Source organism: Scomber japonicus, chromosome 6 (genome assembly GCF_027409825.1).
Source record: "Scomber japonicus isolate fScoJap1 chromosome 6, fScoJap1.pri, whole genome shotgun sequence".
Lineage (NCBI taxonomy): Eukaryota > Metazoa > Chordata > Actinopteri > Scombriformes > Scombridae > Scomber > Scomber japonicus.
In genome coordinates, this window is record NC_070583.1 from 17,088,763 (window position 1) to 17,109,485 (window position 20,723).

At 39.8% G+C, this 20,723-nt stretch overlaps 2 protein-coding genes across 2 annotated transcripts in view; one reads left to right on the forward strand and one right to left on the reverse strand.

The window, feature by feature from the left end:
- Positions 1 to 1,687: 1,687 nt before the first annotated feature.
- Positions 1,688 to 6,815, forward strand: ckmb (creatine kinase, muscle b). Its single transcript, XM_053321401.1, has 9 exons — positions 1,688 to 1,755; positions 3,116 to 3,228; positions 3,428 to 3,524; positions 3,719 to 3,873; positions 4,164 to 4,296; positions 4,423 to 4,594; positions 5,271 to 5,394; positions 5,526 to 5,715; positions 6,286 to 6,815. Exons 2-9 carry the CDS (start codon positions 3,136 to 3,138, stop codon positions 6,462 to 6,464), a joined length of 1,143 nt encoding a protein of 380 aa, XP_053177376.1. The 5' UTR covers positions 1,688 to 1,755; positions 3,116 to 3,135; the 3' UTR covers positions 6,465 to 6,815.
- A 1,773-nt stretch (positions 6,816 to 8,588) lies between these two features.
- mark4b (MAP/microtubule affinity-regulating kinase 4b) overlaps positions 8,589 to 20,723 on the reverse strand; it is a 59,150-nt gene continuing 47,015 nt past the window's right edge. The window contains exons 15-17 of the mRNA XM_053321398.1: positions 18,323 to 18,601; positions 12,100 to 12,144; positions 8,589 to 10,383 (exon numbers count right to left, since the gene is read on the reverse strand). Of these exons, the coding sequence (XP_053177373.1) occupies positions 10,050 to 10,383; positions 12,100 to 12,144; positions 18,323 to 18,601 (658 nt within the window). The 3' untranslated portion in view covers positions 8,589 to 10,049. The remainder of the gene's footprint in view (positions 10,384 to 12,099; positions 12,145 to 18,322; positions 18,602 to 20,723) is intronic.

Below are 20,723 nucleotides of genomic sequence, written 5' to 3' on the forward strand. Positions count from 1 at the left end.
GAAGGAACTAGAAGCAAGACAAGCCAGCTATTTGATGTGGCTTTGGAGAAAGGACAATGTTTGAGGGCCAACACCCCTGTAAAGGCAGCTGCAGGGAGTGACAGGGAGATGTCCCCCCCAAACACACTACTGCCCCCCTGCTGGAAGATGTACTGGAACAGGGGACAAAACACTTGTGAACAGTAGCCCCCAGCTGACGACCATGCAGCTGATCTAAGCGTACTGGTGGAGATGCAACAGGCTATTGCCGAAGCAGGAAGTAACACCTCACCTGTACAATGAACTGAAATGAGAAGACCACTGCCTCTCTGTGATAGTTCCACCTATGAGAACCTTGTTTTCTGTTTTCAATAAACATTTTGCAAAACATCATGAGCTGTTATGAAACACTGTCATGAAATCTATGTGATACGAAGCATCTGACTAGAGTCTCAAATCTCTGTTGTGTTTTTGGAAAATGTTGTGCATATGTGAGACGGCTCTCTGCGTCAGTGACTCTTAGCTCCACCCCGCAATTTGACAGAGTCACATGGTGTGAGTGTGATTTAATATCTGTATGCGTGTGGAATACTGAGGTCTATCATGTTACCAGTAAGAAGTAATGACGATGGCACTTGTACAGAGCTGGAGTCAATTAAACTCATATCTGACTCTGACTGGTGTGTAAGCCCAGACTTGACTAATGTTTTTTTAACATTACATACAAAGCAATGTCAACCTGAAACATGTCAAGAAGGGTTTCAAGTATGATTTAAGTAGAAAGGTGTACCCTGCACTTACAATAACTTAGCTGTTATGATAGGAACACATAAAGACACACTGGCATTTATATTTTGCCTTGTCTGACTTGCCAGATATCTTGAGTTTAAAACAGCCTGTCACTATGCACCACTACATGACATTTCATGCAGGAAGCAGTAACACATATCCTAAACTCACACATGCAGACTCCATTTGGCAAATGGATAGGTGAGAGGAAAAGCTTATTGAAATCCAATCTGTAATCTTGAATATTATGATTACGTAATGTAAGACAAAGTGGTTAACACTTAAAATGAGATGGCAGACAGAACTGTGGTTACTGTGCTTCATTGACTCCCAAGAGGTAGTTATTATACCAGGGACCATTGAACCCTTATCCATATGAAGCTGAAATCCATCACTCTTCTGCACTCTCTCACCCTCTTCATTGGAAATAATGAAAAGCACACTTAAACTAAAGCAAAGATGATGATTTTAGTATATTTAACGACACTTTAAAATAATCAAAAGCCTCATTAAATGTTTAAAATGTTTTTTTTTCCTCCATATTTGATTCACTCTCTGGATTTTGACGGTTTGGTTGAACCTTTCTGAATCTAATTGCACCACATTTAATGTACATATATTTAATGAAAGAAGATGCATGTACTTTTCTACATTCCTGCCCACCACTGTTCTTTCCTGCAGGCTTTTATCAAGCAGCTATAGGCTGGCAGAAGGTGAAAGGTTGGACCGGGCAGCTGCAGCTGTTGCCTTGTCTCTCGTCTCGAGTGTTGTGTGGTTTTTCATTCTTGCCTTTTAGAAACTCACACACACACAGAAGACCCCCTGTGTCCAATCAAATGAGGGGACCCAGAGCCCAGTCAGCCAATAGGGACAAAGGTCTGGGTATAAAACTGTAAGTCCATCACCTGGCAGAGTTGGGCAACCCCTACATTTGGTGGACAGGATTTGATCCCAGGATCTGTTACCTCTTTCTTTTCTCCTAATCAGGTAAAAAAAAATCAACAGAACAATGCTTTAGTCAGTCATTTTGATAAAGCCACAGGACAGTTTGTGGGGACGACCCTGAAAACAAAATCGCACTAAGAGAGGGGAACATTTTAAGCAGATATCTGTCAGACAGATTCCTCCATTGGTGACCTCCGGAGCCATGACATTTATATTGTTTTCATGCATTTTTGTCTTGGATTCTTCTGAAGTTTTTCTTTTTTTTCTTCCTGATATGGAAACCACTAAAATCTACCTTTTATCAGCGCACACTGTAGCATGACAGATTTTTTAAAAAGTCTGACACTCTTGGTTGTTTGGTTGTTGGTTGCACTAATCTGCTGGTAAAAAGTATAGTTATGTATGCAGTAGCGAAACAGTTGTGACTATCAGCTGTTTCTGACGCCAGCAGGACATGCTTTAAGTGCATCTTTGAATAGTTTAGGAGTGCTCCTGTGCGGCATGCATGCTTTGACCTTTAAGTCTACCGGGTGTCATCAATCAACTGCACCTCAAGCATTTGACAAAGTTCTGACCTCTGTCTGATTGAGAGTGATCGGCTTGAGAATAGATACAACATGATGGCTACTAGTGTTTAATGACTGCATAGTTTTGTCTGCAGCTGCAGCTCTGTTGATTACTGCAATTAGATTTTTTAAAATTTAAGTCATTTGTGTTTAAGAATTAGATCATTAAATCCCTAAATGTATGTAACCGATTATTAGAGAGTGTTTGAGTAAGAATGTACAAAAATATTTCTTCAAGAGGCTTTTTCTACTTTTTCTAGTACAAAAGTAACGACACTTTGCTGCCTCTGCTGCAGAGTAGGTCAAAGTCTGTGGTAGATTGAGGCTGAAAGGAGTGAGAGAGGAGAGAAAATCACTCCTCATAAAGTCCTGGAGACCGTAGATTCCTGCAGAGAAGTGTGTGTGTGGGGGGAGGATGGGGGGGGGGGAGTCTGCAGGGCAAGAGGGGGCACAGCCACGCTATTAATAATCTTCTCTGCACAAGGGAAACAGGTGCTAAGAAGCTGGCTAAAAGCATTTGGGCGAGTCAAATCACAGAAAGATCTGTTTGCAGACAGATGATGAGAGAAGAAGACAGGGGGAAAAGAGAAAGAGATAGTAAAAGGAGAGAGAAAAAAAACAGACAGAATGAGAAGGTGTCTCCTCTTCACCAGAGGACTCATAGACAGAGCACTTGAAACACTTGGAGAGATTTCAGACAAGAAAAATGGTACTCCCCAGATCAGTGTGTGGTGTTTCAAGTTTCTTCTTCTTCTTCTGATCTAGCACATAAATAAAGTTTTGCAGATTGTGGAAAAACTCATCACTTCCCTTTTCTTTTTCTCCTCTCCTCTCAGGCGGAGTAAAAATTGCAGCCATGGCAAAGAACTGCCACAACGACTACAAGATGAAGTTCTCCTTGGACGATGAGTTCCCTGATCTGTCCAAGCACAACAACCACATGGCCAAGGTACAAATCCTGCTGTCCATTCATAGCCATTAACCATATTATACCCAAATGACACATCTCACATCTTGCACATTTAGTTAATCAGCAAGGCGTGACTTTCCTGTACACATTACAATCTGCGCCTCAGCTGTAATTTAAAGATACATTATATGACTGTATTATTACTAACCTGCACTGCACTCTATGTCATACACTGTAGTTGCTGACCAAGGAGATCTATGGCAAGCTGAGAGGCAAGTCCACTCCCAGTGGTTTCACCGTGGATGACGTCATCCAGACCGGTGTTGACAACCCTGGTAAGAAGGAGCGAGTCATCGGCATATAACAAAGCACACACGTGCAATGACGCAGAGTAGTGAGAATTAGGACATTAATTACTTGGCCAGTTATGATTATCGTTATAACATTGTATCATTCTCTCCACAAAGAGACGTTTAATTTAGCTAGCAGCATTACCAAACGTTCTCATTGTCCCCTTCTCTTCCTAAAGGTCACCCCTTCATCATGACCGTCGGCTGCGTCGCTGGTGATGAGGAGTCCTATGAGGTCTTCAAGGATCTGCTGGACCCAGTCATCTCTGACCGTCATGGTGGATACAAACCCACCGACAAGCACAAGACCGACCTGAACTTCGAGAACCTGAAGGTGATTAGCAAATAGACAAAGAAGGAGGGAGGTTGGATCATTGACATACCAAAGAAGTAGCTCTTCATTAATTTAATCTGATTAAATTACTAGTTAACTTTATGGTGTCATCACTTCATGGCTGACCAAGTTGACCAAGCGGCCAATTACCCAAAATTTCTGCCTTTTTCAAATGCAAATATAGTCAGTCAATCATCACTTTAAGTTGAGAAGAGAGAAAGGAAAAAAGTTATAAACAATGGCTACAATACAATAATAATTTGGTTTTCTGTCCTGCTGTCCTCTCTCAGGGTGGTGATGACCTGGACCCCAACTATGTGCTGTCCAGCCGTGTGCGTACTGGTCGCAGCATCAAGGGATTCACCCTGCCCCCCCACAACAGCCGTGGAGAGCGTAGAGGCATTGAGAAGCTGTCCATTGAGGGTGAATATCAAGCTAATCACTATAACTTATCAATCTTACTCTAACTCTCTTTCTCTTTGTTGAAAGCAGCATATCATTCTCAGAGACTGAACATAACCCCTTCCTTCTGTCCAATTTTACTATCAGCCCTCGCCAGCCTGGAGGGTGAGTTCAAGGGAAAGTACTACCCCCTGACTGGCATGAGCGATGCCGAGCAGGAGCAGCTGATCGCTGACCACTTCTTGTTTGACAAGCCCGTGTCCCCCCTGCTGACCTGTGCTGGCATGGCCCGTGACTGGCCCGACGGCAGAGGCATCTGGTGAGAGACACAGACAGATTTTAAGAAGTAGTTTGGGAAGTAACTGGGGCAACTCTATGTGCTTTATATTAAAAAAAACAACAACAATTTTAACAATAAGAATTGGGAGCATAAAAACAATTAACAAAATAAAAACCCAATTATAATAAAAAGGAATAAAACATCTAAAAGCAAAAATCTGTTTAGGGGTACTTTAAGAACGGCTATAACAGAGTGTAAAACCTGAGTTTGTGTGCCTATGTAAATGCAAAAATACAGATTCAGTCAACAACAACAACCCCCCCTCTGAGTTTAAAATATCCCATCTGCCGTTCCCAAGCTCCCAACCTTTACAATTTTCACCATCTGTCTATTTCCCTCCACGGCCTCACAGCAAAATCCTCATTATTCCCGTTTTTAAACATCTGTTTAAATGTATCATGAATATCTACAGCACACTGTGTACAGCTGCAGTTTGCAATGCCCCTTTATCGTGGGTCAGATAACTCATATGGTAGGGGTTAGTGATATACTGTATATAGACTCGTGTTTCCCTTACAGCACTTTGTAGAAACATCTCCACCAAATGGTAAAGTGTGTTCATGCAGCGCTCAACGTGGTGTTCAAATGACCAGTATAGGACATTTAGTCAGATATGCAAATCGAGTGAAACTGAGATGGATTTTTTTTCCTCCAGGCACAACGACAACAAGAGCTTCCTGGTCTGGGTGAACGAGGAGGATCACCTGCGTGTCATCTCCATGCAGAAGGGAGGCAACATGAAGGAGGTCTTCAGACGCTTCTGCGTTGGTCTGCAGAAGGTAACATATAAATAAAAACATGCATGCATACTTTCCCTTTAACACATGTAAATATTCATATATATGTTTAATTTCTTTATCAGTTAGTGTGACTATCATGCATCATTGATTTCAATTTCCTCTTCATTCAGATTGAGGCCATCTTCAAGAAGCACAACCACGGCTTCATGTGGAACGAGCATCTGGGCTACATCCTGACCTGCCCCTCCAACCTGGGAACTGGTCTGCGTGGTGGCGTCCATGTCAAGCTGCCCAAGCTGAGCACACACGCCAAGTTCGAGGAGATCCTCACCAGGCTGCGTCTGCAGAAGCGTGGCACAGGTACTGGTTTAATTAAGAGTCAGTGACAAATAAGGGTTGGCAAGATGAGCAATTCAAAAATATCTTTAAAAATAGTTTTAAAAGCAGCATCAGGTTTGTTCAAATGTACATTTTATATTTTCGTTGGTTTTATGTCATTTGAAATGACATTTGCACCATTTTTTAAAACCAAAAGTAAGACTGAATGCTCCTGAAAATGGCAAATGGTGTAACCACAAAATAATGATAAATATTAAATATTTGATCCACCTACAGTGTATTTAAGTGTACTTATACAAATAATTACTTCATTTTAAAACATCAAATGAAAAGAAGCATTTTTGGAGTATTTTTACATAACATTTTTAAAGCATTTTGTCAATATTTAGCAGGACATATCCTAAAAACAAACATTTTTAGTTCAGATTTATTTTCCTGTATGTAATACGATTTTTATGAAAAAATACTGGTTACACCAATTGACACATCATTGACCTTTAAACAAATGGGATGGAGGGTGGAGATCACCCACGATTAGTACTACTCAGACAGTGGACTCATTCTTCTTTCCGTTCTTTTTCTCTCTTCCAGGTGGTGTGGACACAGCCTCCGTGGGTGGCGTGTTCGACATCTCCAACGCTGACCGTCTGGGCTCCTCTGAGGTGTATCAGGTCCAGCTGGTGGTTGATGGTGTCAAGCTGATGGTTGAGATGGAGAAGAAGCTTGAAAAGGGAGAGTCCATCGATGGCATGATCCCCGCCCAGAAGTAATTTGGACAGACACCCAATGACTGAATGACTGTCTGTGTTTGTTTTTTTTTACATTATAAAAAAATGAACAGGTAGCCTTGGTGTAAAGTTATTTTACTGGTTCCGGCCATCCGGCTACTTCCTGCTTACTTCAAGACGACACTCCACCTTTCTTTCTTTCCTTTTCCTGCCTGTTCCTCCTTCTTATTTCCTGTCACTTTAATCATCTCTTTACCCCCCCAACCCCATCTTCTCTTTAACATCCTGGGATCAATCCATGCATAGTCTGGTCGTGGCTATGTGTATGCACTGAAAGTGTTTAATTGTAAATTATATCTGGACAATTAAATGACACCCCATGTAAAAATCAAACGTTCTCTCTCTCATGTTTTCTTCACGGGGAAACACAGATGCCAGTTTGTTTCAAATACACCAGATTTAGAAGGATCTATGAGCAACTATTCATAAGACAGTCAGCGTAACGCAGAAGTACACAAAGTCCTTAAAGTTATTTCAGTTTTGACTTCACAGACACACCATGTCATGTCAAATGTGTTCAATATCTGAGAAAAAAACAGACATAAAATATAAAAAAAGGTTGAAAGTCTTTATTTGTGTCACACATTATTTCCTAGGAGACATGCAGGATTGCAGGTCGATCATTTTCCATCCATAAGTTAAGCCCATAAGTTAATTTTTGTTGATAACAGCAACAGCTTCAAACACACTATACAACAGAACTGTAGCCTTAAAGCGTGACTCTAAACAGCATCTAGAGAACAGGGGTCATACAGTGAGTCCCAGTTGTGTACAAAACAAAACAAAAAGTCTGCAAAAAACTAGCCCTAAATCACAGCTTCACATTTTCAGACAGTGGTGGCCACCCTTGCTGTGGCTGAAATCTCCCATGAAACTGATTCCTGTAACCCTCGAGAGTCGTAAAAGAGGTTACAAGTCGGCTGTTAACATTGACATTTTCTTTCCCATTATTTATCAATTGTTGTGTTAGATGCTGAATACGTCCCAAGTACAAGTTATAATTGGTTGGCTTTATTTATAGAGTTACAATATAAAGTATGACGACTTTTTTTTTTTTTTTTTTTTTGATATTGGAGCAGTCAGTGTTAATGCAGCAATATATGATCCATGTAGCACGTTGTTGGGACTGTATGATTCTTTTTATTTTTGTCAAATCTTTGTTTTGTAGCTTTATTTTTTAATAAGCAGGAAGTGTTTTATTTATTTATTTTGTTAATGCAAACTAAATTTAAGGTCACATTCTTATCTTAAATCGCTGCCTCATCGATGCACACGTTGCATGCTTTTTTTTTGAAAATGTATTCAGTCGGCTCGATGAGGTGGCGGTTTTGGATTGGTTAACAGTCGTACACCTCTTACAGCAATGACAAAATTTGGCCAACAGTCGCACACCGTTTTTCAAGCAGTGCTGCCGCCTTATTAGTCAACAGATGGGGGGGGGGGGGGTCTATAGTTTCTAATACATCACAAGTGTCACTGAGGTTAAGAATACAAAACTAATATTTGTAAATATATGACAAAAAATTATGGAGACAGATTTGACCATTTTGAATTGTAGGTTATCAGATATTTGGAATTTTGTAGAAAATTAAACTTTAAATTTCCTTAATATGACTTTGTGGCATCACCGGCACTAGATAGCACGTCTACCAGTTTCACTGCTTTAAAATGAAAGAGATTGAGAAGCCGTCGTAGGTAAGTACAAGCAAAGACATTCAGAATGTCAATTATTCACTTCAGTGAGCTTGAAACATGTGAGACAATATGATGGTGTTTTTTTTAACAAATTAAACTAAGAAAAAAAATGTACAGATTAATTAAAAACTCTGCCAGTGTGTTGCAACGAAATCCTGGCTAGAAAGCATAAAAGTGCTCAACGAATTTTAACGACAAATCAGCAAAATATATATATATATATAAAAACAAAGAGCCCTGTTATTCAAGTCTTGATTCTTGGCTTTGTGGCTGTATTGCACTACATTTAAGGAAAGTGATGGTCTTCTGACAGGTCAACCAGAATATAACTAATGTATTTCTGTAAAACTCCTATTCCTTAATTTACTATATGAACCAGTAATCGTGTGTGTGTGTGTGTGTGGGGGGGGGGGGGGTGATGAAAAAAAGATCAAATTATATTTAAAAAACTTTAAGGGTATTGTCTAAAAAAGCACATATTAAGCCGTTACTGTTTTTCTGATTACAACCAGAACCAATTAAAAACAGCCATTTTTAACCATTTGTGGCACATATCAAACAAAGAAAATTTGTCTGGGCACTCAGTGAAAACAGATATGCTGCAAAAGAAATTCAATTGAAGCTTTTCTTTTGTGTTGAAATCTACTATAAGGGAAAAAATATTAGTTAAGTGTTAACTTGACTTTATTCACTTGAATTAAAGTCAGTTAAATGGTGCATCAATATCAATACTGGATCCTGATTGGCTGACATAACCTGCCTTTCTAATTTTAATTAAATAAATCTGCTGTGTGGAAGCATTTCAGGTAAAATAATGTGAATTGGCTGTTATAACTAACATCCTGTAGTGAAATAAGTGAGTGAAATTAAAAAAGAAATCATGATTCCAGTTGAAGGAATAAATCCCACTTTGTACTGTAAACTATTAAAATCTTCAATTTGAAAAGGACTTTGGCATGTTAATAAAAAAGGTAGTGAGGGGAAAGTTGAGCATTTGAAATTAGGGTTAATTCAAAATGATGAAGTTGTCAAGTACAACAGATCACATCAGCTTGTCTGAAAGTGGCTCGGCAACCAGTTATCAGTCGACTGTGGAGAAGTCAGAGCAGATAACAACGTTTTACCAGAAATGCTGCAAACACACATCAGTATCCCAGTTGAGCGGTAAAATGGGCTTTGTCCATGAATGGGCAGAAAGGCCATGATGCTTCAATCAGTCTGATACAGGTCTCTGCATTTCTGCATGTCTCCCTCTAGAGGCTGGAGGTCAGACTGCGCCCCTCGTTTCTTAAAATATGCGACGTTCCACTTCAGAAAATGACAACAGGTGTCAAACTTCTGCCCATTTTAAAAGCATTAAAGAAAGAAAATAAACTTAATACACAAAAAAATTTAAAACATTTCTTTAAATAGCAGCTCTTTAAAAAGGAATGATGACAAAATATGATACAATAGGAATAACAATGACAACAACAACAACAAATTCTCAATCGCGACCATTCTCAACAACACCATCCTCATCATCATGGAAAAAAAAAAGAGAGAGAGAACAGTTTGACTCCAAGGGCTCGCTGACTATGGAGGTGGTGGCGTGTTGTTAAGCAGTTCGTAGGTCACTGACAGTTGCAAGGTCAAGGGTCATCATAAATCTGCAGATGGTGGTCTATCCGTGTCTGTGCATCCATTTTGGCTGTGATTGGTGGCATCAGAAGATGAGGGTCTTTGGCGGAGGCGAGGCATCGCTAGCCGCATCAGCTTAGGTGGAGCCGAGGGAGGATGAGGAGGAGGTGACTCAGCCTCACTGTTTCTCCTCCTTATCCCTCCTCTTTAATCAGCCTGTCCGGCCTCAGTCTGCCCCGCCTCCTGTCGCCCTCAGAGCTCTAGCTCCTTGGACACTTTGGTGGCGATGTCTCTAAAGGCTAACGGTGCCCCCCACAGGCGCTTGAACCTCACACCGCTGCTTTGGCCCAGCCCGCTGGGCAGCTGGCAGACCTCGGCCTCGAAGGCCACGCGGGCGCCGGCTGCTCCATGGGTGCAGGACAGGAGGAAAGGCCCGGCAAGGTGGACCTGGCAGCCGCAGCCCTGTGCCGCTTCACGCAGTGCTAGCACCACCTCGGCCGGGTCGCGAGGGCTCCGCACCCTCACATCCCAGCCGCATCGGGGGGTCCGGGGCTCGGCCGCTTTCTGATGCCCAGATATATGGCGACTGCAAGGGAGGGGTATACGGGCGATGCAAAGGGAGAATAGAGGAGGAAATGAAGGAGATAAAAGCAAAGAAAGGATGGGGTTGATATGGAATGTTAACAAGTGGAAGGTTGGAATAATAAAAATAAGCATGGAGGAGGTGGAGGTGGAGGAGCAGGAGAAGAGTATAATGTAGGTGTGTTGGGTTTGGGTACATTTAGAGATGTGAAGAAACAAAAGGATAAATGGGAATGAATGTATTTGAGTTGAAGTGAGATGGATGTAGAGTCAGTGTATGGTTGAATGGATGTCAGTGTATGAGTGTTTAGGGAAGGGGGGGAGAGGGAGACAAAAAAATAATTAATATCACACATTATTGGAGTTTTACATTTCTACATTGCTACTTAAGTCACAGACTGAAGGTAAATGTGTATTTTTTAGTCTATTAAAATCTCTATTTTCATACTAAACACAGATCAAACCCACCTTGAATGACTAAATTGTGTTTTTCATCTTTAATATGAGTTCACAATGACATACAGTATATACTATATACAGTATATATGTTCATAAATGTATTAATATTTGTTTTATTTAGGATTTGCTTTTCACTGTGGTCACTAGAAACACAAATAACACAGACTGACACCAAAACATCACATCTGGAAACCTGCTAATGTGGGAGAAAACTGAGGGTAAAGACACAATCAATCAAAAAATATTATTTCTATCACTTCTTTAAATAAAAGGTCCAAGGTTCTAGCAGCAAGGGGATCATCTAACCACAAGATGCCACACCACAGTCAGTTAGCTGATGGTGCTACTGGTTTTTTACCTGCTGTTTGTAACCTGAGACTGAAAGTGGGGTGAAGGTGCTGCGGCTGAGAGGAAGTTCACAAGACCTTTAGTGACACACTGAGGAGCTACACATCTGACTAATGAATAATAATACAGTATGTATACATAAGATCAATATCAATTCTATAGTCTAGGTTTCAATTGTTAAAAATGCTTTTGTGATGACTGAATGTGTTCCAAAAGTGTAATTTCTGTTACTGTGTGTACCTTTAACCTTTGATTTAATTAAAGTTTCTCAATTATAATAAGAAGTTTGATACTTGGCTCGTTGTTCTCCATTTAAAGGGTGCACATCCAGACTTCCTCATGCACCAAAAATGATGACAGTTGTCCAGATAAAAGACACAAAAAAGCAAAAAAAAAAATAAAAAATACAATTCTAGTTTTTGTGCTGAAGTTAAATACTTCAACTTTACAAGATCTAGGAAAGAGAGGTTTGCATGCTTTTGGTTTTAATAATGTGTATATATATATATATATATATATATATATATATATATATATATAGTGTGATGAAAACACTTACAGCTGCAGTATAAACACAATGTTTCTGCTTAAAATTTAAAGTTATATGTTATACTTCATGTATTTTATCATGTAATGTTAAACTCTGTGCATACAGTATTCAACAAATTGTTTTACTTAGAGATTAAAGTACTATTAAATTATCTTCAGACTAACACTCAGTCAGAAACTTAAGAGCATTAACACCTTCATTCATGTGTGGCACAGAGAAGTCACATTGTGGAGTAAACTAACATCAATATAAGCAAATTAATTGATAAATTATAGAAAGCTGGCTGCTGATATATTAAATTCTTCTTCTTCCACTGTTGTACTTTGATGTTCAACATGGGAAAAAACTGGAACGTGTACTCACCTTGTGACCGGAGATCTGCTGATTCTCTCAGGTTCGTCTGTGACCCTCAAGAGGAAGACAAAGGTATCTGTTAGGAATCAATCGGCCAAAGACATCCTCACACAAATCCCCTTAACCCCCCCCCCCCCCCCCCCCCCACAAACTCCCTGTTTAAAATGAACCAATGAGCAGCAGGGCTTTGTCAATCAATCTATCAATCACGACACAGAACACGACCACAGCTCGTTCATCAAATCAAATCACAGATGGATCATAACCGGTCGACAATACACTGGAAGACTGGATGGACGTGAAACAAAACCACAGAAATGTTTTTCGGGGTCAATGACAAAATGAAAAATGAAAAGATTAAACGAATGTGGTGGGAGGTGAATCTAGAGAGGAGGCCCCAGGTTATCAATAGACAGCAGATACAGTGTGTGTGTGTGTGTGTATGTGTGTAACAGCGGAGGCCGGACAACACTCACAAAAAACACAAATAGAACGCTGGTAAAAGTAGTAGTAGTATTTAGAGAAAATGACATTTTATTTTGTCTGGTGATGATATGAATCACAGCCTAGATGTGGATGTAAGAATAACATTTGTGAGGAAGTCAAAGACTAATTGATGAATGTGGTGATTATTTTCTCTATTTCCTAGACTCCTTGCGAGGCAGCTGAGATCACAAGGATCCATCTCATCAGGCTTCAAGTTATGAGCTTGTGTCCGAACCACCAGTGGTTCAGATAAATCATCGTCCTGTGAAGATTCTTGCATGATCTCATGAATCCAGCTGCCTTATGGACACTAATAGGTGCCCTCTATGTTTACTTTTAAATCATGACTCTCTCAAACCATTTTAATCTATATTAAATCTATTTTATTCTGGTATTAGTGTTTATTTCATTGTTTGTTCTACACTGTTTTTTGTCCTGGGAATTGTAATTAAATGTTTTTTTATATATGCAAGTGCAAAAGAAATGACAAATAAAAGGAAAATCTTGAATTTGAGATCTGCCTGGCATAATAAGACAGTAATAGACAGTGCTAGACAGATGGTTCTTTTTTACAAAACTGTGTTCATGGACTACTTTTCAGCACGTCAGGTTACATTTATGTCAGAAAAGAGTGAAACATGTAAATTCACATTTAACTAAAAGTCCAAGGTGATGATATGAAATGTCTTTCTTTGACCGACCCACAGACCAAAACCCAAAGATATCCAGTTTATGATGGCATAACATAGGCTACCACTCTGTATAAATTAGTGTTAATGTCATCCATTGATTATGTTTTTGTTGTTTTTCTTTAATGGAACATCTTCTAACATCCCTCCCTTCTAACATCCCTCCCTACATCTCAAATTTGGTTGAATGTAGTTGCTGTTTGATATTAAAGTCATGTAAGATCTTCTTGTTTATTGCTGTTTTAGGTAGATTGTCACATTTCTTCTAATCATGTAGTATATATCTCTCTTTAAAGAGCCACACACCTGAGCTCACAGGTGATGCATGATGCTCTGAATTAAAGCATCTTTAAAATGAGCCAACAGGCTGTCAGATACTGTTAAGATTTGGAAGCGTTGTTATAGTGCACTTCCCTCTCATGGCCACCAGGGGTCATTGTTGCTGTTCATTCAGTCTAGACTTGAGGGCCAACTTCCCACCAACCTGGCAACCCGATTTCTATTCCAGCAACTAGGGGTGACGGAACAGTAGTGTGATTTCATTGATAGATTTTCCTTTTATTACTGGAAATAAAACCTTACTCTAATATGTAATATATAATATACATTTTTTTAGACGGCCTCTCAGTTTGTTGACGACTGCAGTCTAATGCGTCACTTCTCTTAAGGTTCAGGGAGGACTCCCTGCTAATCCGCACAGATAATCACTGGTAAATGCCTCTGCATTCATGAATGAATGTTATCCAAATAATTATTCAGCAAATATCTGAAGGGTCATTCTTGTTGGATTAAGAACATTAAACCACTTAATCTTAACACCATTATATCGTTGGGGAAAAAAGTAGCTGTACAAAAGGTTTTTTTAAATATATATATATATATATATATATATATATATATATATATATATATATATATATATATATTTGTAAAGGTCAACTAGACCTGTGAAGCAGTAATTATGTAAATGTAATGGGACCGAATAATTGGGAGGTGTCACGTCTAACCTTGCCTTCCTTGTGGGTAAAAAAAAAAAAAAGTCAGTGAGTAACACTTAGCTGCTCTTGAGCAAGACACATGGTATCACATCCTTATGGAAAAAATAAAAATGGGGGGTTGGGAGATGGACCAAAAATAAAATAAAAAATCCAAGCATTTTATTGATGCAGAGCAAGGGGAGTGAGACTCTTTGTGTACTGTGAAGCCAGTGTGAAAACTACAGTACTGGAATCTGTACCACGGCTGAGAGCTGACAGAGAAAGAGAGAAGAGAGAAAGAGAGAGAGAGAGAGAAAGAGAGATGACAGGAAACTGAGATGAGAGAAAGAAGAGCAAAAAGAAATGTTAAAAAAGAGACAGGAACAGAGTGAGACAGTGTAACAGAGCAATCTGCTTGTATCTTGAGGGAGAGCTGTGTAAGATCCCTGTTTAAGGGAAGGATAAATCCTGGTTACATAACTAATCCTGATTTAAAACGGCAGTGACGCTGGGTCAGTCAGTCAGGATGACTGGTGCAGGGCTGAGACTCCTTACAAGCATCTGTTCCCACACAAGCATTTTTTACGCACTGCACCTTTTTACCCAGACATGAATCTTTATAACCTAAACTATGCTAAACAGGAGCTGATTTAAGAGTGTAAAACCTTTTTTTACCTGTATTGCTGTACAGAAGTCGCCTTGTTACTGTTACAAACTAACATTCATAGTTTACCTGCCTCGCCATTTACCACCATGTCCCTGCTCCTTAAACAGTTTTCCCCCCTGTAAGACTGCTAATTTCACTATAAAATGTCAGCTCTAGAGAGAAGCCTTCGGTCTTTCATTTTCAAGGACTTGAACCAAAATCTAGACCAAATTTTCAAGGTTTTAGATCAATGAAACTTCTTTTATCTGGTCTCTTTGAACAATTATACACAGGCACACTATGTTAGCAGTAGCTGATTTTAGTGATTAATTAGTTTACGTTAAAGATTGAATGAACCTCTCTCTCTCTCTCTCGATCACCACTGCTACCTCTAAGTTGTATAAAGCACCCCCCTCTCTTCCACTCTCTTCTAGATTTTCTTCTGCTCCCTGAGACCCCCTCAGCCCTGCTGCAGGACTGCTGATTACATATGGTCGTAAAGGTGGAGTGCAGGATTTTGTGTGTCTCCCCCTTTTGGTATTGTGAGTAATTACAAAAACACTTGACGCTGTTGGCGCCTCCATACGGATGACTCCTCCCTTCATCTCCCCCATCCCCAGGAGCACTCTGTTATTGGCATTGGGGGAGATAAACCATGATGGAGTTAATTGCCCATTTGTACCCTATTTTCCGTCACAGAAATGTGTACTTCCAGCATTTCTGACGCACCAGCGTGGGTACAGTCACCACCAATGTCAGATCGTAAAATGTGTATAGTGAAATAAAAAGGGATTTATCTGGAGTTGATTGGCTTAATCAGCACTGTGGGAACTCGTTTAGCAAGGGCTTAAATATAATAGGCGCTCATTTATATGTAAAAGTTCTGCGCTGCAGGTTTGATTACATGACTCATAATAGTACAGTTTAGCTGCAATAAATCCTCCCATTAGCTCAAATAACACAAAAACATGTACTAGACAAACACGTGTGACTCTAATTAATTGTGTGTGTGATTGTGGATTTCGGCATACATAAGCTAACAGACAACCATCCCATTGTACTTCACGCCAACACTCAAGACTATTGTCTAACTAATGGAGGCAAACTTGAACACCCACATCTACAAATCAAACCAACTTTACCCCCCACCTCCTTTGTTGTTCCAGACACTAGATCTATCTGTGTCGTCGGAAGCGGGTAACGTAAAGGCACCGTGCCTCTAGTGAGCGTTACAGCACAAAGTCCAGCCAGCAGAGACACAAGCAGTCCAGACAAAACAGACACACTCAGGCAGACGGCTGCTGATTAGAGTTTTAGTCACACAACCATACTGTTTTGACATCGAGCTGCTCTGTATGAAAACTGAGATACACTTTGATGGAATTTAAGTTTTCTGGATAAAGGAATAAGCTGGTGTCTCAGCTAATAGGACTCAAACTGATAAATGTCTGGATTTTCTATCTCTAACCCACTTTTGTTAGTTATTGCAGCCAAAAACACGAAAGCTGAATTTGGAGGAGTAAACAACAACAACAACCACATCATTCTGATACATTTTTCTTGTGTTGAAGCACTTTGGATCAACTATATTGTGTTGAAAGTGCTGTATAAATAACATTAAAGTTGAAATTGAAGTTGATTATACTGAGACCATGAATCTCTTTAATATAACTGGTAATGAAATAGGGCTGCTTTATTGCAATATTGGATTTTTTTTAAATGTTTGCATCAATGAGACGGAGTACCCAGATTTTATTAAGTGTTGTGATTTAAGTATTTTGTGCATCTAATTTAATGCAATTTACTGGAGTCAGTTTAAAAAAAAAATCAATTAACAGTGTCTCCTTAATTGCCAGAAAATGAACTATATCATAACATCTATAAATATCCCAATCAGTGTTAGTGAGATATAAAATTACATGCATTGTGATAAAAGAACACCTTTCAATCAAGCAAATAGTAAATTTAAGTCTTTCTCTATTCTTGATGAAACATGCATCTTAACTTAAATTCAACTACTGAGAAGCACTTTTTGTGAAAAAAATCTAAATGAAATGACTACTAGTAAACTACTGTATAATATTTCCACTGCACATCAGTAGTTTTCTTGGAGCCAGAATCGCTGTAGGTTAAATTCCTGCCTGTAGAGTAGCTTTGCCTCAGATTAATGTTTGTATAACTAAACTCCCACCTGCAACAGACAGCGCATGAAGGTGGGGGGGTAGAGGGGATGACAGGGCAACTGGCAGGCAGGCAGACAGTCAGACAGACAGACAGGAAAGCAGCCAGAAAACACAGGAAAGGAAGACTTACTAACTGTTTTTGTCCCCTGTGGGAGGGTGCAGCCCGACATGGATTTGTTTGAGCTCTGACGTTTAGAAGGGTCAAGAGTGACCCTAGGAGGAGAGAGGAAGAAGAGCAGAAGATGTCGAGAGGATCGCAGGAATGGAAAAAAAACGTGAAAAATAACAGCAGAGAGAGTCACAGAAAGAGAGAAAGACATTGAGTGAGAGTAGAAAGCAAGTGACAGGGAAATAAACAACATAGAGATGACAGACAATAAGAAGCACAGGTAGAGGAGGCAGAGAAGTACAAATTAAACTGTATGTACTGTAGATCAGGAAATAAACAAAAACAAATAAAGAAGGATAGAAGATTGGCAGGTGACTGGCAAGGAAAAGCAAAAGTTGTTAAAGAATCAAACAAACAAACAAACAGATAAAGCAACAATAAAGCAGCCAAGAAGAACTGTGACTGTGAAAGACATCGTGTGTGTGTGTCCCACCTAATCGGCAGACCTGGTCAATAGCTTATAGTTTGTTTTACCTGCTCAGAATTGGAGTGGGATTAGTGGCGTAAGAATGAGTGAACAATTGAACAATTTTCTAAGACTTAACATGATATCCTGCAGCAGTAACAGCATGTTTTAATGGGCAGAAAGAGACTGAAAAACATCTCTTAGTTTAAGCAGATAAAACAAACTAATACAAATATGGATTAAATAACTATTAGATCCAGGTCGGAGATTAAGCAGGACAAATCTGAAGCCTGTAAAAGCTTTTATTAGAGAAGGAAGGCTGGTAGGTTAGTACTGGTTAAGGAAAAAAGACGATGAGAGGCAGCAAGATTAGCTTAAATGATCTTCATGTACAGGTTTATATAGTAAAAGAGGGAGCTGCACTTCCCCAGTCCAGTTGCATACAGGCCTGTTCAGGCAGTCTGCTATTAATACACTATATTAGTGTAAATAATCAAACACATACAAGCCTTAAGAAATACTTGCAAATATTACAAATGAGCAATGAAGCTTATATTTAAAGGTTAAGCAGTTATCATCTCTCTCTCTCTTCGTTTCACATGAAGTCACGCCTCTAAACATCAATAGCAGCTTTCTACTTTCCTCCCAAACTTTATTTCCCAGCCTCTCCTCTTACCTGCGGGTCAATTTGGAGGTGAGTTTGCTCAACAGGTTGGTTGTGGCCCGGGTCCTGGCGTGAGGCAGTGGGCTGGCATCGTGGGACGGCGTCGGGGAAGCAGGGGGAGCATGTGAGGGAGGCCGTCGGTCTCTAATCTGCCCTCCGTGGAATGTGCTCCTCACAGTGGACCCCCTTGAGAGACGGGAGGATGGCGTAGAGGCCGAGGAGGAGACACCAGATGCCCCAGCGATGCTGTGGGTAGAGGGGGAGGCAGGGGGAAGGCGGTGGGATGCAGTGCTGGAGGGAGAGAAGAGGAAAAAAAAAAGAAAAAGATTGGACAATCTTTCATTTTCAGGAGCATTCAGTCTTACTTTTGGTAAAAAATGGTCCAAATGTCATTTCAAATGTACAAAAATACAAAATGTACATTTTAACAAACCTGATGCTGCTTTTAAGACTACCCTTATTTTTCGTTGACCTACATACAAGTAGAGATGCTAACACATAAGTCAAATCTCAAGTATTGTGAACAAAGTTAATTTTACATTCAAATTAAATTGCTTGCTGGCTATATTCCCTGAATTTATTATCACAGAAAACCAGAATAAAGACACAAAAGACAATGTACATACTGTATTTCTCACTGATTATGCCTCTGTAATGTGTCCTTAAATTATGGAAGGCAGAATATGTTTGTGTTTGTGTAAAGAAGAGACAGAGGAAAAAGAGGGCGAGTCAGACCAACAGTCACACTCTAATCTCTGAAAATCGACTGCCCCCCTCTCTTCTTTCAGGGTGCCCCCCCTTCCTCTTTCCCCAATTCCCTTCTTTTCATCCAACACTTACACTTTGTCACACCTACCCATCAACACACACACACACACACACACACACACACCTAACTCTCTGGCTGGCTGGCTGGTGGCCTGAGGCTGCTTTTCATAACGCTCTAGATAGCACCCACACACAGGGTTCAAGTGGGGCAGAACCATTAGACGGCTTAAGTTGAAGCACAGCCGTTGCGGAGCAAAATCGTTTAATGTCAATGTGAACTAGCTACTGCATCTCCCTGCAGGGGTGCACACCAGGGGGTGAGGGGCGGGGGGGAGTGAAGACAAGAGAGAGAGTGGGGAGGAGAGGGTTAGATGAAGGGCTCTTATTCTCCTGTGGCGGGTGGGGATGGGGGTGGCAGCGGACACAGCAGCTCCGCACTGGTAAACGGGCATTTTCCAGGACTGTACTAGGTTATTTCCTCGAATGCATCGTGGTCTAAAGTGCAGCAGCTGATGTTTCATAATAAATTCACACAAATAAATCTTTGCATTTCAGTTATAAGCCATCATTAGCGTTATAAATAAAACAAAGGAGAATAAATGTGTTTGCCTGCTTATGTAAATCACTGCTTCTTCTTCTTTGTCCACAATAAATAAGAAGATTTATCTATGAGTGTAGTTACTTTTCACTAAATCTGGTGAAGGCACACCCAGCTGACGTGTGATCGCAATAAAGGCATGTATGGTATGGTATCTGTTATATAATGTTGCACAATGTCGAGGTACAACTACGCACGTCAGAGCTGCTGGTTACACTTTGTGAAGCTGATAATTATGATGTACAGATTCTAATGCAAATCAACAGTGACTGACACATAGGACATGATATCAGTTCACAAATCCAAGGAAATACTGTAGAACCATTAAAACTGACTACTGATATCACACATACAAAATCTATTTAAAATTGATCTTATTTTTCATTTAACTGTATTACTTCAGTGCGTTTTATTATTATTTTACATCATGTATTATTACTCTGTGCCTCTGTCTTTATATCTGTGCACCCTGTTGTTTGGTTTTATTTCGTTCTGTAACATTTGTAACATTGTTAAGAAAAGTGCTATATAAATAAAGTTTATTATTATGACTATTCAGTAGTAACTCCCTCAGAAACATCCATTTAAATCAAAAGGTGTTATTTTAAAAATCCTCATTAATTTGCAGCAAAATCAGGCAACAGGCATCTTTTTTGCATTTTAAACAGTAATATCGAACTGATCTAAACTGTATCCATTCAAACTTTCTTCATTATCTCTTTGTCAAAATACATAATTAAAAACTTCTCGAGTTACTTCTGTAAAAAAGCCGCTCAGCTAAGATATTCTGGCCTCTGGATGTAAGAGTGTAGGAATTGTGTGCTCCATGTTTATCATGTGTTTTCTTGTTTGCATCCACACTATGTCTTCTTATGAGGTGACTTAACTTCTTGTGTCAGTGTAGATTAGTGTGTGTGTGCGTAATGTGTAGACACACAGTAATGTTTGTAATTAAATTGCTTACATACGTTCACTGTCTATAAACACAATATGGTTAAAGGCAGTTGCACACATGCTTTCGGTTACATAATCAGTGTTTTTGTGTGT